This window comes from Gopherus flavomarginatus, chromosome 3 (genome assembly GCF_025201925.1).
Source record: "Gopherus flavomarginatus isolate rGopFla2 chromosome 3, rGopFla2.mat.asm, whole genome shotgun sequence".
NCBI lineage: Eukaryota > Metazoa > Chordata > Testudines > Testudinidae > Gopherus > Gopherus flavomarginatus.
This window is the reverse complement of record NC_066619.1, coordinates 234601938-234619667: the sequence shown is the minus strand read 5'-3', so window position 1 is coordinate 234619667 and position 17730 is coordinate 234601938. Positions and strand designations below refer to the sequence as shown.

General features: G+C 40.4%; 1 protein-coding gene across 4 annotated transcripts in view; it reads left to right on the top strand.

Moving 5' to 3' along the window:
• The window catches only part of SPATA18 (spermatogenesis associated 18), a 42451-nt gene extending 26854 nt beyond the window's left edge, over positions 1 to 15597 (top strand). For 2 of the 4 annotated variants that reach the window (XM_050947778.1, XM_050947780.1), the window contains 8 exons: positions 1703 to 1837; positions 2590 to 2827; positions 3957 to 4115; positions 4664 to 4839; positions 7280 to 7403; positions 7763 to 7852; positions 10467 to 10512; positions 12582 to 15597. In XM_050947778.1, the coding sequence (XP_050803735.1) occupies positions 1703 to 1837; positions 2590 to 2827; positions 3957 to 4115; positions 4664 to 4839; positions 7280 to 7403; positions 7763 to 7852; positions 10467 to 10512; positions 12582 to 12640 (1027 nt within the window). In that variant the 3' untranslated portion in view covers positions 12641 to 15597. Of the gene's footprint in view, positions 1 to 1702; positions 1838 to 2589; positions 2828 to 3956; positions 4116 to 4663; positions 4840 to 7279; positions 7404 to 7762; positions 7853 to 10466; positions 10513 to 11485 lie in introns of all 4 variants that reach the window. The other 2 variants (XR_007773575.1, XM_050947779.1) reach the window with 2 other exon arrangements.
• The last annotated feature ends 2133 nt before the right edge of the window (positions 15598 to 17730 follow it).

The window sequence follows — 17730 nt, the reverse complement described above, 5'->3', positions numbered from 1 at the left end:
CAGGTGGCCGGATGGAGTGTCCGCAGCCCTCAGGCTGCAGTTCCTGGGCGGCTGGCCAGAGCAGCTGTGGTCCACGGTCCTGGATGGCCGGCCAGAGCAGCATGGTCTGTGGCCCACAGCAGCAGTCCCCAGGTGTCATCCCTCAGCAATCCCCTTCCCCCCCAAGATTTAGTCACAAGTATTTTTAGTGTAAGTCATAGACAGGTCATGGCTGTGAATTTTTGTTTATTGCCTGTGACCTGTCCATGACTTTTCACTAAAAATACCTGTGACTAAAACATAGCCTTAACCATGACCCACCGGCTTCTCCCTGGCACTGCACATAAGTCTATCTGGATGTCTTGAGAGGTCTGTACCTTTGCACCCAGCAGGCAATTCACCATGTGGTTGTCCCAGGCATCACAAACCCAACAATATATATTTCTAATAATTGACTCCTCCATCGCTATTATCTGTCTTTTCCTAATAACTAGAATCCCCTCCTCTGGAGGGGTATCCTCAGTGTGAGGGGATACCCTAATGTCATATTGACCTAAGTTAGGAGCATGTTTGTTAGACGTATCTGCCTCTCGCGTGCCCTTGCAAAACTCCCTGGTTTGCTGCTCCTGTTTGTCAGCTCCTTTGGTCAATTATTAGCTGGCTTTTTAAACCCCTTTTCCCTCTGAGTTAGACATTCCCCGTCAAGGGATTATGATGCATAAAAGTTTTCCTCCCTCCCCCATCTCGAGAAAAAACCCACTAGTTTTCTTTCCTGATTATTTATTTCATTAGAAATATCTGCTCCCCTCTTGCCTCTCTTTGCTGGAATTCCTTGCTGTAGGAATTGCAGAACTTGACTAGTGGTCACAGGAAACTAACACTATGGGCAGCTTGTCCTCATTTGAGGCAGGAAATTCTCTTGCCCTTGCCACAGTGGCCATTCTTACATTACTTGTAGATCTTTCCTCCCTCCAGTGGAGGGAGAAAGATCTGCAGCTCAGGTGGCAGCCTCGTTTGGTATCGCTAGTCAAGCCCTCCAAAGATCTCACCAGTAAAGAAAGGGAAGGAAGGACAAAGAAAACATTCAGAGTTTTGTTTGTTTTTTGGAGTGGGGAGAAGCAAAGGGGGAAACTTTGAGACATCTCCTATATATAGTAAAGAAGCAGTAAAGGGCAATATAAATGTGTATACAATTGCTTTTCAGGGCATCTAACAATGTTTAAGAATCATCATTATTTCTCCCTCTTTTGGGGTGAGGGAGGGCTTCAGTAAGGTTACAGCCTCATGTGACATCATTATTCAGGGCCTCCAAAAATCTTGCCACGGTACTCCTGCAGAGACAGGAAGAGGAGGATCTGATGTAAAAAAATAAAACAACCCCAAACTCCTTTTTTAGAAAGTTTGAGACTCTAATTAATTTGTGACAATGAGGAAAGAGACTGATCTTGTTCACCTGACATGGTCCTGGAATACATAAGGGTAATTAATATCCCCTGTCACATGACAAGAGTTTGTATACACGAAGTAGCAATTAAGGGGGAACAAACAATTTTGGGCTGGTTTTGCAGTTCATTGCTAACTATGGAGCTCCCTGTGTTTCTCTCTAGAAGTTAACCTTCCTATTATTTTTACAAAGCTTTTTGTATTTAATATGGATTAATAAATAGGGCATTTAGATTGGTAGAAGGGCCCCTTGTCACCAGTTTTATGTTATTTGATTAAGTCTGAAGGCTTCTCAAGCACAGGAGGAGAGCGCTTTGAGGAATCTGGATCGTCTGAATGATTATGAGCAACAGGTTCAAATACTAAAGGATGAGATTGCCATCTTGGGTGCCCAAAAATCTGTTCTTCACAGCAGGTATGGACCCTAATTTGACAAATCTTTAAAACATACACAGGAAGCATACCAAAAACTGAATTTATAATCTCCTAAGCTAGGATAACATATGTTGAGCTGCTACTGAAGAGGAAGAGAAATTGCAGATACATAGTTTTAGATTGAAAAGAAAACATAAACTAAACCTCCTCATCTTATAATGAAGCAACATAAATGTTTCCACCAAATTTATTTTGAAGGAAGAAAGGGGGGTAATGCACACATATTTTCATTTCAGTCATGTTGAGCTTCGGGAAATGTACAAAAAGGACAGCTTTGCAGAACATACTGAGAAACTTCTTATGGGCAGAAGCAATACATTATTTCTTGCTGTAGGGCTTTTGGAGCACCACACCATTCCAGTACAAGACTGTTTGCTAAATGTGCCATTTAGTCACTGTACATTGGTAATGGAAGAGGTACAAATTCCAAAAGTTTTACTTTTTAAAATTCTGTTTCTCTAGTACAAAGTGCTTCCCTCCACACACTTTTGGAACTGCTTTAACTATATTGATTTAGAAACCAACTTATGGGAATAAGCTATACTGAGAAACACAACTTTATTCTAGTATAACAGCATCCATACTGGGGCTTGTACATCTTTAACTATATCAGTATAAAACCACACCCTTAAGCAAAATAGTTAAATTAGTATAAACATTGTGTATAGACCAGACCAAAACTTTCTAAAGGTAATGAGGTGACCTTAAAACGACTTTTCATCTCTCTTTTAGACTTGCACGGAGTCGCTCTCCTTCTCCAAGGCGCTGCCAAAGTAGATCACCTAGTCCTCTTCCGCTCAGGAGCTGCTCACCTGGCCGCGCCAGGCTTACGAATGCTGCACGTCATGCCCGCTTGGTGGCTCGCTTTAGTGAGATTTATACTCAAGAACGCTTGGATGCACAAAACCTTCTGAGGACTTACATCGATGATCTGGAGATAGTGCAGAGGATAATATATGTTGCAGCTGTGGTAGGATATGTTTACAGTATTTTTTTTCCATTACAGTTTGTGCACATACCTTATGTAAAAATAATGTAACCTGTCTGGATTACAACTTGATTCACTTGACACATTTTTTTGTTGTTGCTATTTTCCATTTCAGTTCTTTTAATTTAGTATCCTTTTTATCTTTTCCCTAAAACATGGCAGTTCCTGGCTGCCGGGCCCATTATTATTACTCTGGATCACACCACTTCATTTAAACTAGTTTTAAAAATGAATATTTACAAGCCACTAAGACCTATCCATATGATGCTTCACATTAAGTCACATGAGATATCTAGATGCATGTTTTCTGAATGTTCTGGGTATCATATAAGAACCTAGGTAAGTAGACAGAGCAGGAGACTGGGAGTTAAGAGGAGTCCTTAATTCTATTTGTGGTTTTGCCACAGCTCACTTTTATCGCCTGTGGCAGGTTGTTTTACTTCTCTGCGCTTCATTTTCTCCCTCTATAAAATTGATGTAGTACTTAGCCATAGCAGAATCTTAATGGATATGGTCCTGAGAGAGGTTGAGCACCTGCAGCCTCCACAGATGTCACTGGGATTTGTGAATGCTCAGCACCAAGCCTTAATGGCAAGCATTGCTGTGTAAATGCAAAGTGTTATTTTTCCCTAAACTAGCAATTTTCAACCAAATTACACAATCAAACTACAAATCCTCTTACTAACAGACAACGTGTACTGCTGTAGACATGTTATGCTATAGAGCTTAAGATTCTAAGTACAACATCCTGTCCACTGACATCTTTGAATGTATTCAACTGCAGTACTTGATTTTGCAAGTGTTGAAATCTTATGGAAAAATAGAAAATTCTAGCTGGGAAGTCGAAGCATTCTAATCTGATTTGTCATCTGGAATTTAAAAACAAGTGTGATGTATCTGAGAATACCTTCCCTAAGGTGTATTGTTTCTAAACACCACCGTTTTAATATGAGATTTTTTTCTCCTCAGGAAACTATACAGACATTTGGCCAGATTTATCCCTTGATATCAGCGAGGTTACTCTGGGAATGTGTCTGGACCATTGTTTGAAAATCAAACCTATTTTCTTGCTCAGGGTTATAAATATAACTGGCTGTTTTAACATTTGCAGGAGTCTTTCCATGCAGCGAAGATGGCCTTCAGACAATTCAAAATGCGTGTGAGAAAGACTCTGTCTCTAACTTACTCAGGGCCTGAATCACTTGAAGACACTGTCCTGGATTATATAGTTCGCCATGAGGATCTATATGATGTTCAAGCCAGTGTCAATGTAAGTCAGAGACAATGTAAAGCCAGACTATTCATATTTTGTACAAACCTGAAATTCATCTTACTTTTGAAGTAGTTTTACTAGAGAGAAGTTAACGGCATTAATTTCATTTTGTTGTATCAATTCATTTTTCTCATACAGTAATATAACATGCTAGTGTTTATATCTGTTTGATATACTTTTATTTGTGACTGTAGTGTCTGTGTTTGCAAAATAAAATAAAACAATTGTACCATGCTTTTAGTGATAGTTTAGGAAACACTGTACTGCACTTGAAATCAGTATACCAGTCATAGGACTGATGTCAGCATTAATGCTGATATTGTGATGTCATTTCAGAAATACATCTTTTAGAGGTAATAGTCCCTGAAATAACATAAGACAGCATCTTTGGTGTTCTGTGTATCTTTTATTAAAGGGGGTTTTGTGCTAGTGAAATTTAGGAGGGTCAAGTGTTGCAGTATCGGCCTGTCTGTAACTACAAAGCTTTGGTAAGCTCAATTTCATCATCACTAGTGAGTAACTAGATATGTTATGTTTATTTTCAGGAAGTAATTCGTGCCATGAATATCAATCCTAAAATTTCATTCCCACCAGAAGTTGACTTCATCATGATCAGCAGTTTGATTCGGGAGTTGTGCCGTGTAGCTTTTTCAATGCAGACCTTGGTTCCTCCCCTTGATATTGCATTTGGTGCAGATGGAGAACTGTTTAATGAGAGCAAGTAAGAACTCTGGAATATTCAGTAATAGACTCCTGCCCTAGAAATTAGAGATGGAAAAGACCCATCAGGCCACACAGTCCATCCTTCAGCCAGTTCAGCCTGTTTAAATTAAGGTTTAATATTGCTGGTAAACGTTACTTGTTTAGTTTGAGTTCTATTTCCCTACTATGTAGCACATTTGGTAGATAATTCAAGGGTTATAGTGGAATATGTATGCAAATATGCAAACTTTGGGCAATATATTTCACTTATTAGTCACTTTTTCAACCAACAGGACAACAGTTTTATCTATAAACTCCAGTCTCAAGTGTATATTTGATTATAAAACCTTTACTAAAAATATTAAGAACAATCTTCCTCTTGCTGCCAAATTCCCCCCTGCCTCCAGTGTTTTAAAAAGATTCTTCTTGCTACCTCCTCCATTGTTACTTGCCCAATTCATTACAAGCAAAGCTCCAGTGAGCTCTGACAGATAGTGCCTGCCTTTAAGGGTCTCACAAATCTCAGGATTCTTTGCACATCCTTTCTGGCAGCTGTTCTGTGGATTCTGAGCTCTTTGGTGCCCCATCATCACTTGCTGCCACAGTTCAGTATGGAAGGAGAAGCCACTTCTTAGAGAAGTGAAAATCCTTTGTAGAAATGGGATTTTCTTTAACATTTTGTGAACTAGGGTTTAAAGGCTCTTTCAAGGCTCAGAGTTGGCTGCTGTGTGAACTGATAGCAAATCCTAGAGCACTTCTGAGGCCTTTCAAGCAGGCACCAGAGGCCAGAGCTCAAAGGACATTTGCTTTCAAGGAGAAAGACATTAAATAAGAGGGAGAAAAGGAAGGCAACAACAGCAAGAAGGCTTAAAATAATTACTTTAAAACTGGAGAGAGACAGAGGGGAACAGGTGAAGTTGTCAGGGAGAGAGAGGAGGAATGAGAAGAAGGTGAAGCTTCAGCAGGACAAAAGCAAAATCAGACATGATCAGAAGACGTGGCTTTAGCCAGCTGCTGACCAGCCAGCTGTTTTGACTATATTAGAAGGGCAATGGCCCCTAACTATTTTTAGTGTTATCACCCTTTCTTAGGCAACTAGATGTGTTTGGCCTTCAAAAGACCAGGGAGTGAGACAGAAGATAGAACTAATACATTTAAAAAACCCTAAAAAGTCCCAAAATAGTTTTTCTAGACTTAAAAATATCACTGTTTTATAGGCCATTATCTCGGGATCTTTAAGGGCAAGGAAGAAGTCATGTGTCCCACTGGAAAGGTGGAACTCTCCAGTGCCTAACGGTAGACAGCTCCTGTTTCTAGCCCTCATGAATCATGAGATACCAGACCTTAAATATGTTTTTAGTCAGGACTGACCATTGCCCATCCTACACCTAAGACCAGGGTAACTTTGGGAGTGGAAATGTTAAAATTTAAATTTTTTAAAAAGGAAGAATTGCAGCAGTTTGAAAGTACTCAGAGGTTTTAAGGTACATGAACAGTGCAATTTATAACATGGCCTGCAATTTATTATATGGATATCACCAATAGACATGTGATGTAAATAGCTTTGTGTATATGTGTTTATATAATATGCAAGTATCAATAAACAAATGTGCTGACAAAACTGTTTTAACACAATGATAAATTTTCTCTTGTGGCATAAAATGAACAGCTTATTGTTGTCATCTGTGGCTTCTGACAAAACTAAATATGGAGGGTAACTTTGTGATGCTACTGTGATTGACCTACCTGAAACCCATGACATCGGGGAGACTTTTGGTTCATAGAAGAAGGCCTCAAATTGAGGGAAAGTCCTATGTTTAACATGGAATGGTGGGGAACTGACTGTGGACATTGGTCAGGGAGGGAGAAAAAAGATGGAGGGGATTTGTCGGGGATGTGCAAAAGAGCAGCAATTACTGGGAGGAGGAGAGATTGAAAGGATGGGTGTCTCCCAAAATAACTTTGCTGGGCCCCCAGAATCCTAAATCTGGCCTTGCTAACTAGTGTGTTCCCCATCCTTTAAAGTGGCTTCTTTCAAAGAAACCAATATTGTCCATTTAATATTTATTTCTAATTTATTTTTATTGTTGTATCTTTTATCTTATCATTTTTTGACAAGCAGTCCCAGGAAGATGCAATATGCATTGATTATCCAAACACTGCACTTCATGTTGCCTGTCAGTGATGGAAGGGCCCTTGCTTGCACTTGGGCTAAGCAGGTGTGCATCTGATGTGAGAAATTATTGTAACAAAATTTCTATTGGCACTGGCAGACCACATATGCCTATGTTAGATGAGTTTCACACAAGTACATTCCTTTTTTATACTTCATTTTTACTTGTACCATTGAAATATTAAGAAACATATTTACAAGCTATATTCTGGCCTTATCCAGTGTAGCCATCACTGGTTTCTTTTAGCACTGACATGGTAATATCCTCTTTGCTGTGTTTGAACAGATACCGTCGCAGCTATGATTCCGATTTTACGGCTCCCTTGGTGGTCTATCATGTGTGGCCTGCTCTGATGGAAAATGATTCTATTATTGTGAAGGGAGAGGCAGTCTCAAAGAGAGGTGCTCTGGTATGTATCCTTGGACTTGCTAAAGAAAGTCATCCTATTTAAATTTTCATGCAACTCTACTACAGGCAGGGTTATTTGTATCAAATCTCAATATTTATTTAGGGCCTGATTTGTCAGCCTTACCATGCATTTAATTTTGCACATATGAGTAGTTCCATTGGCTTCAACATGCTGCTCATGTGCTTAAAGATTAGCATGTGAAGTATTTGCAGGATCATGGCCTTAGTTAGGGAAATATTCTTCTATTCATATAGTTAAGCCTTGACTTCAGCAAAGTAAGGCTGCTCCCAAATTTAGTTTGAATGAATGAGCTTTTCTTAATATAGATCTGTGTCATACTGTACTGTGTTTTATTGTAGTGGTCTCGCAGGAGCAGGAGTAAAAGCAGAAGCAGAAGCCGCAGCATGAGTCCTATTCTGTCTCATTCTGCAAACCCCAGCCGCACCTTGGTACAGTATAACACATCAGTCATTTTACACTCAATATCATTAACAGAATCTCTAGGCATTCAGTAACATTACAAGCCATACACACTTGTTGAACATGGGAAATAAGCATTCATATTGACAATCTTGCATGGAATAAGATGAAGCATTATACTTACATCTGCTACATGCATTATACCGTACATTACGTACATCTGCTTCTGCATGGTGCAAAATGGGTGATGTGTTACCATTTTAGTCAAATATGTAAAATTTGTTGATAAATAATGTGGTCAATTGCTTGACCACACTTTGGTTTTTTATGAAATATATTCAAGTGGCCAAAATAATTTAATGTCAGTCAGGTTTATTGCTCTAAGCCAATAACGACAGAGTAAAGGAAAATGGTTCTACGTGATACCATTCTCCGGGAAGTCGTCTTGTGCAGCAGTGTTACATTCACCTTATGCAGAAGGTGGGCTTCCAAAGTTTCATGATTCTGCTGGCATTATTTATGTGATGATTTTACAAGTTACACATCTCTTGATATATCACTGAAATCCAACCCATATGTTCCAAGCTCCTTAACTTTTTGTTCTGTTCCTTCCTTTTGGATATTAGCATTCAAGGTATTGGTCCATAAGGTACTTCCCTAGCTTGTACTAAGACACACAATAAAAGTATCTTGATTTTTGACAAATTTCCTATTTGCTTAAGGCAAATGTTTACTTTAGCAAATGCAAGGAGTTATGGGATACTTACCATAATCCTGTTCACTTATGCCAGGAATCCCCAAAGCGGTGCCCACGGGTGCCATGGTGCATGCCGGGGCGTCTAAGTGTGCCCACGTACTAGCCGGCGGACGAGCATCCACTGAAATGCTGCCGACAAGCGGCGTCATCCAGAGGCATTGCCACCGAAATACCACCAAAAATCAGTGGTATTTCGGCGGCGATGCCTCTGGATGACGCTACTTGGTGGCATTGCAGCAGCAACACCTATTGACATTGCTGCTTGTTGGTGGAATTTCGGCGGATGCTCGTCCACTGCCACGGTCCTCCGTAGCTCATTGTCTGGCTCCCACCAGGTGAAAAATGTTGGGGAGCGCTGATTTACGCAATAGGTGAGTTTAGGCTACCTCACTATTACAATATTTGTACATAATGTTATTGGTGCTTAATACATACTTATATGGTATGATATGTGTCTGTGTGTATATATATTGGGCCCCACCTTCTGCATAAGGTGAATGTAAAATTGCTGCACAAGATGATTTCCCAGAGAATGGTATTACTATTACATTTTCCTTTACTATGTTTGAGTATTGTACATGGCTCTGTGTGTGTGTGTGTGTGTGTGTGAATGAAAAACTGTATGGTAAACTATCCTTATTGCAGATCAAGTGTAGACTAATGAAAGTATTGATAGATTGTTGGTCTTATGTATATTATTTGCCCTCCTCCCTGTCCAGTTCTGCAAGTTTCCACCTTCTCCGACTTCCAGTCTCTCCTAAATTATCAAGTACAACCAACCAGAAGAATTTTAGGGCTCTCTCACACTATATATAAATAGCAGATTGTCCCTGCTTCTTAGAATTAGCAGTCTAAATTTACCCTCTAATGGAAGGCAGGAGCAACAAATCAGTGAGGTGGGGATAGGTGTCTGAGCTCACAATAATAAGATTATGGGCGTGAGCAGCAAAGGTTTTATGCAATTTTTGAATTATATTTGAATAATTATCTATCTAATTTTAAAATTGTTTAATTATACTATATATTTTGTGTGTATCTATTGTTAAGGTATTTATTTAATATTATATAAATGGAGTGTGTGGGGAGGTGGTTTATTTTTATATATAAATACACATACACACTGTGTGTGTGTGTGTGTGTGTGTGTGTGTGTGTGTGTGTGTGTGTGTGTGTGTATAAAAATATGTGTGGGTGCATTTAATAAATAAATACCTTATCATTAACAATGTCTTGGTAGACTCACTTCTTGTGGGTGTCATGAAAGAAGAATGAGAGGAGGTAATTTGCTGAATTAAGCTTGAAGGTGGTATAGAGAACCCGCTTTTTAGTTGCCTGGCTGGTGGGTCTTGCCCACATGCTCAGGGTCCCACTGATCACCAGATTTGGGTGGGGAAGGGATTTTCCCCTAAGTCAGATTGGCAGAGACTTTGTTGTTTGTTGCCTGCCTTTGCAGCATAAGGCACAAGTCACCTGATAGGATCATGTGGGCTTATCCTGCTTAATCAATTCCCTATCATTGAGGGGCTGCAGGCATTGGTAGCACCTCAGTCTCCCCTGCTCTCTGCCTGGGGCACAGAACGATTTAGTCTTCTGAGGACTGAAATGCTTTAGTCTTACCCGTTACTGGGCTCAGTACAGGGTACCAGGGTGAAATGTAATGACCTATGACATACAGGAGATCAGACTAGATGATTTAGTGCTCCTTTCTGGCATTAAACTCAATGAAATCTCTGAAATCCATGCTAGTGTAAGTTCCACTTTGCATCATTCGTGTAGTTACATCAATGTAAATTTTCTGAATGTAGAAGACCTGAGATACTTGTCTGGAGCGTAATACCTTTTATTGAACCTGGTCTGCTGACTTGCTCTTTGCTGTTTGCCTTGCAGTTACCTCGAAGTCGCAGCCCTTCCCCAATAAGGAGCGGAAGCCCAAGTAAGTGGGCGTGTTCAGTATACAACGCCTCTTGGTTTTCACATTAAGTGCTTGAAAGATTGAGTAAAGAGATCAAATAACATTGTGCACATCTTTGTCTCCGACACACTTGTGTTGTTTTTAAAATGAGTGGCCCTTCACTTTTTCATTTTGTGAAAAGGCCGATGTTTCAGACTTTTGTAGGGTGCCTTCTTTCTCATCCCTTCCAAACCATTATCACAATGTCTCTGACTCCTGGTTGCCTTTATGCTATGGCCAGCCAAATACCTCCACAGCCTCATATAGAACTGTCCTATAGTAAGTACAATTTGGCCCCTTTTCCATGAGGGGAGCAGGCAACTTTATGACTACTGGTGCTATACCTACAAATTCCAAATGGACTGGCTAACTGGCCAGGGTGAAATGAGGAATTTTTCAAAATTTCAAATGAAGTCCCTTCTTGATTCCACTCAGTGTAGTTACACCACTACCCCGATATAATACAACCCAATATAACATGGGTTCGCATATAGCGCGGTAACCCAGGCTCCGGCAGTGGGGCTCAGGCAGTGCTTTAAAGGGCCCGGGGCACTGGCTGCTGCTGAGAGCTCTGGGCCCTTTAAATCACCTCTGGAGCCCTGCCACTGCTACCTCGGGGCTGCGGCATTGGGACTCGGGTGCGATTTAAAGGGCGTAGAGCTCTGGCCACTGTGGGGAGCCCCGGGCCCTTTAAATTACCATCAAAGCCCTGCTGCCGCTACCCCTGGGCTCCAGCAACATTGCTCAGGTGGCAATTTAAAGGGCCCGGGGTGCCCTGCAGCTGGAGCCCCGGGCTCTTTAAATCACTGCTGGAGCCCTGCCACTGCTACCCCGATATAACAGGGTTTCACCTATAACGCGATAGGGATTTTTGGCTCCCGAGGACCGCGTTATATCTGGGTAGAGGTGTACTTAGAAAACAAATCATACTGAAATGTGTATTTTTCTCCAATAGGACTTTAAATTAACTGGATATGTTTCTGTGATTCTGTACATCCGGATCAGTCAACTTCAGTGGTGCCTCCTCCTGTTCCAAGAGTACCTCAAACCTCACTTAAGATAATGTGAATGGCAGTTTTGTGTTACTCCAAAGGGAGGGTTAAATGTCGTTTTTGCTTAGTGTGTTTTTATAAGTTTAGTAGGTTTTTTATCATTAGAGAAATTAGTTGAACCAAGTTGATAAAAAAAATTGCATAGACATTTAGGATCATACTCCTATGGTGTAGAGTTTACACAGCTCTTAGCAACCCTTGCAGAAATAGAGCAGTAGATCTAAGGATCACATCTAGAACATTTTTACCTGAAACAAAAGTGTGCCATTTATTTTGACAACATATTTAATATCACACGAACATTACAACTTGTTGAGATTAGCTGTTACTTGAAAACAATGTCACTAGATGGTGCTTATTTACATTTCTAGAAGGCAGCACTAATCTCAGGATGTGAAACTCTTAACTATGTGAATAGCATTGTTTTGTCACAGATGTATCAACTGAAGGTGGTCTCTGTTGTCTGACTGATGAAATACCGGTAGTTTATGACTGGCGCAAGTAACTACTGCATTTCAGTCTCCAGATCTTCAGTTACATTGATTTATGAAAGCACACAACTAATGGGTTGTATGAAGCGTTGTGCTGGTTTTGGCATGGAATTCACTATGCTTGTTAAATTCAGTCCCTTACTGAAGAAAGGAATCTCACTAGTGGTTGCGATTTGGACCTTTATTGATATTTCAAAAGCGTATCACTGAACATATTGTGGTTTGAAATACTTGCTTGGGATGTATTAACTATTCAGTATCTCCTCTAAATACATACAGAACAAGATTAGACCCTCCATTTGAACACAGTCACAAAAGCTTGGCTATTAAAGACAGTAATTTGCTGCATTCTGAATTAAATAATTGATTATTTTGGTCTTAGAAGTATATTGGTTCTTCTGCCATTTTAAAGGATTTCTTGTCCATTTGTAGAAGTTCATGTTAATATCAGAATGTTTGTTTCTAAGAGAACTGATTTTCTTTTTTCTCTCCTGAACCTCATCTGTAGGGCCAGCCTTAAATACAAGCACCACAAGTGACTGCTTGGGGCCTTGCGCTTTTACATAGGAACCTAGGACGTGTAATAATGGATCTGACCATTAGTTCATCAAGTCCAGTATCTTGTTTCAGTCCAATACCTGATGCTTCAGAGGAAAGTGGAAATTTCCCATAACTCAGCTTCCTAGTTGTGGAATGTAAATGGCTACAAGCAGGAGGAATTCCTTCCTTCCTGTCCCCTGTTGCAATCAGCTTATGCCCCGAAACATGAGATTTCCTTACTTTCATTGTAACAAAATCCCGAGTTGTACACGCTGTTAGTCATGAAGTTAACTCTTTAATTCACCTACATTCTTTAATTCCATGACCTCTCTTAGGGGGACTTGTGCAGACCTGGTACACTCCCTTCTTCCTCCCCACAACTGCAGGGCTGTTTAAGACTCTACAACCTTTAAGACCAGCCCAGCCCAACTTCACTATACACTACTGTAACTATAATGTCACAATTGGTGACTGTATACACAAACTGTGGGCCTGATTCAGCTCTGACCCTGGTTTTATACACATGGAATGTAAAAGTTACTCCTGATTTACACCAGGGTGAGAGCTCTGTGAGGGCTGGTATATGCAGAATCATTTCCACAGGTCCTCAGAATGAACTGAGAGATGCACTGAAATGGAAAAGGCATTCAAGTACGTGGTGGGCTGTCTTGTTGTCTGTGAAAATCAGTGCATATATGGCCTCTGAAATGAACATTTAAAGTAGTTTGTTCTCTCTTATAAGCTCTTATATTGTTAGTTACAGCCAGGGAGCTGGGGTTACAATTATCCTGTATACTTACATGTCAATCCCATTATCAATATCTCTAGATAAATGTCTTGATTTTGAGCACTTGCAGCACTGAAGTCACTGATCATAAGAATGGCCATACTCGGTCAGACCAAAGGTCCATCTAGTCCAGTATCCTATCTTCCAACAGTGGCCAATGCCTGGTGCCTCAGAGGGAATGAACAGAACAAGTAATCTTTGAGTGAGCCATCCCCTGTTGCCTGTAATAATCAGGCCCCTTCTTCAGGTGTCTAAATAAGGATTTAGGTGCCTAAGTAATCAATATCACAGAATCTAATAATTGTTTCGGGCCAAAGAGAGATGTTTTTGTAATATTAGTGTTTATGTTTTATATATTATTTGACTTCCACATGTTCACTACAAAGACACACTAGATCACAATCTCTGTCATTTGACACATATTGTTTTGACAAGAAGCAGATTTTCATAACCAATTTTAAGAAAATTAAATATGTTACAAAAGAGGCTCAAACATATTTAATGGCCTGGGATCCATGATGGACCCAGAGACACACCTCAGCAATACCTTTAGTTGAAGTATCCTGCAAAGAACTGAAAATGCAAGTTCAGAAACCAATATTTTAAACACTTGAGGACCACATCATATACAGAATTGACCACATGAGCTAACTGAGTGCTCTGGTCACTTGTCTCAAGGTAATAGAAAAGTTCAAAAGAATTGAAGTGAGTGCACACTAGATTTTGCAGGGAGAAAGTGGCTTCAGTAATACCTTGCAAAATGTAAAAGTTAAATAAAAAAAATAAGCTTGATAAACAGTTCTATCATGTGGGTCTGTGGAGCCAATAGCATTTAGCAAGGTGCATGACGTCATTAAGAGAATGATGTTTTTTACTGGGCTTCAATTCAGCTCATTTATAGTCATTTAAATTAGTGAGTAGGTCGGCCAAGGGATTTTTTTTTTAGTGATGAGTCCGACATTAACAGGCTATATACTGCCCTTTATCTACATGCACAACTCCTCATGACAACAGTGCAATTTGTACATGCTGATCAACGTCGGTGTATGACCCTGTGTGATTGACTTACATGTGCAATAAAGCACAGTGGCCTTATAAAAAGGGAGCTCTGTAATTTCTCTCAAGTGCTAAGTGGAAGAATCACCAAACGGGAATTGTATAGCACACATACATGTAAATAAAGTATTAAAAACCTTCAGGGAGAGCAAATGTTTTATAACAAATCAGTGTAAATGCCACACTGGTAGTCATAACAAAATAATACATGTGGCATAAGTGCAGAAATGTTTGCTGACATGATTTATGTAAGCTGCAAAATGAATGTGATCAGTGGGGTTTATGCTAAAGATTGTGCCAGTACAGTGTTATTCATGATGTCAGTGATAATCCTGAAGTGTTGGACCAAATTCAGATCTGATCCAAGCCCTGAGATAAATGAGATTGCCTGGGATGTAAATCAGCACTTAATATGGACCAGTGCATTTGTGTGGACATAATGTATGTTTTATATAAACATTGTAATAGCTGAGGAGTTTCCCCTGCATATCAGCACTGTCAAAGTTGATTTTGAATGGCTGAAGAAAAGATCACCCCGTAGTCTAACCTAAATCTGATATCTTTTTTTATTACCTATTTCTGAGGAGATACTGTGGCCTCAACATAAGGATTCTCCTTCACCTTCCCTTCTTTTCTATGAGCAAATGATTTTAATATATCTCAGAATATCACTATATACAATCAAGAGTTACCAAGATGGATGGCTCAGCTTACTACCACGCAGTGGGAGATCCAAGTTCAGAAGCAATCTTGTGCTGCTTTTCCACCTATCTTGGGGTGGGAGTTTTTGATGGTGATGCTGGGCCAGGGTAGTATACATCACTCTAGGAGGACTTGGAGAAGTACTTTGCAGAGGAGGCAAAAGCTATCCAATTACCCAAGGTGGTAAACACCCTTCCATCCTCCTGGACCAGTTGGTGCCCTTTAATCCTTCTTTTGCATTTTTGACAGTCTGTTTTAAATGTATTGCAAAGAATGACTTTATATAAAAGTGCCATCAACAATTAATTCACTTTTTTAGCCTTAGATAACATAGCTTTGTCATAAGTCATTTATCTTTGATTGCAGTTGTCTAGAGAATTATGTTCTTTGTTTGGTTTGAAATAGCCTGGCTTTGCATTAAAGAAACTTGACAAATGAATTTATTTTGTTTGCGTTTTAGCATATGGTACATTCAGGCTGAGTGCGCTTTCTGTGTTTCTGGATTGTACCGTATCTCTCGTTCATGCAGTATGGATTAATTACATTTAAACAGAAATATCTGCATCTTGTTTCACAGCTGAACTCAAATTTTCTGCTATTGAAAAATGATGTGAGGAAATCTGTGGGCATTTTGCTGATACAGCATGTGTATTTCCTGAATAAATAACACATTTTACTCAGTATATTGTTATACCAATTCTTGGCACTCTGCTTTTTGAAGTGAAAGTAGAAACACAAACCAGGTACATCTGAAAACTGGCTGTTGACTTTTAAGAGTGCTGATTGTGCAAGCAAGAAATGCTATTACAAAATTCTCTGTGAAAATTAGAACTGATCTGAAACAAAAAAAGTCAGTGCGCAGATGTTGTTGTTGAACTTCGTGTCACTTTCTGTGAAATAGACCATCTTACAGGGCCTCATGCCCAATAACCTGTATACTGGACTTCTTTGTTTAAAAATAAACACTTCATAAAAAAAGATGATTGTAAAGCTAATTTGAAACTAAAGCTAGTTCTTCCTTTTCACAGCATTACAGCTTAGGAGGAAAATATTCCATTTCCACACTTGTAAGATGAGGATAACTTACCTTTGTAAAATGCTTTGAGGGCTTGGATAAAGGATTATAGGTTTGATGATCAAAATATCTGGAGATTTCCTATGATACTAAAAAAATATTGGGTGAAGAATATTTTCTCTTTTATTACTGAAAGTCTGTTTTCTGGAAAAGAAGGTGAAATGTCTGTATCACTATGGGTTTTTTCTGTCAATGGAAGAAGACTGTGGAACAAAGAAAATTGAAAACCATGGAAGATAAACACAAATGGGAATGACTCAACTGTATCTAACTAGTTAGCACTGAGATGTTGAATAGAACTTCATTTACTTTCTAGAAATATGTATTTTAAAATTTTGCAACTCTCATAAGAACTGGCTTGCCACATAGTTTTGTAAGATCATAACAACAAATGATCAGAAATTAAAAATGTTTACCAGTGGCAAGGGTTTGCAGTAGCAGGAAATTCATTTGCATTTGTTAGGCCTTGGCTTTATGACATCACTCCTGGTGGCATGAACATGTTGCAATGCCACATTTAGCAGAGTTGGGGGTGGACAATTTCCTTTCCCTTAAGTTTTATGTATAATTCATTCTTGGCTTTAAATTTCAATTATAAATTTAATTTCTTGAGACTCATGTATTGTACTAAACCAAACTGAAAAGCAGCTTCCAAATAAATAATACTTCTGGGGGAATTCTGCACCACTGTGCAATGCGGAATTTTGCAGAAATTAATGTTGTGGGTTCAGAATTTCCTTTTGCCCCCAACAGAAATTGGCTGTAAAGATGTTGACTGCCACTAGGGGCAGCTGGACTTGGCAGAACCCGGCTCACAAATAGAAGACAAGGCTGCAGGGAGGAGGGAACTGGAGTTCCCAGCATGACCTGAAGGAAGGAGGCAGTGCACAGGAAACTCTGTGCAAGCCCAGAACCCAGGATCAGGCTGTTTTTTCCTCTGGATCCCTAGGATCTAGCAGGGTAGGGAATGTGAGGGTCTGGGCTGGGTGGGGAGGGGCACAGCTGGGCACTGGGAGGTGAGGGGGTGTGAGTGTCTGGCCCCCAGCTGGGTTCTGGCAGGAGCGGGCAGAGAAACTAGAATTGGGTTGTTCTAAGTCAGGGATGGGCAAAGTTTTTGGCCTCAGGGCCACATCTGGGTGGGGCAATTGTTTGCAGGACCATGAATGTAGGGCTGGGGCAGGGGCAGGGATGTGGGAGGGAGTGCGATGTGCAGGAAGGAGCTCAGGGCAAGGGATTGGGGTGCATGGAAGGGTGTCAAGGGCTCATGGCAGGGGGTTGGGGTGCAGGACGGGTGTGGTAGGGGCTCATGGCAGGAGGTTTGGGGAGCTCAGGGCAGGGGGTTGGAGTGCAGGGTTTGTGGCAGGGGGTTGGGGTGTGGGGTGCAGGAGGGGTTTGGGATGCGGGCTCCAGCCCGGAGCCACTTACCTGGAGTGGCTCCAGGGTGGCAGCGGCATGCAGTGCCACCCCAGGGCCCTGTGCTGCACCGCACCACTCTCA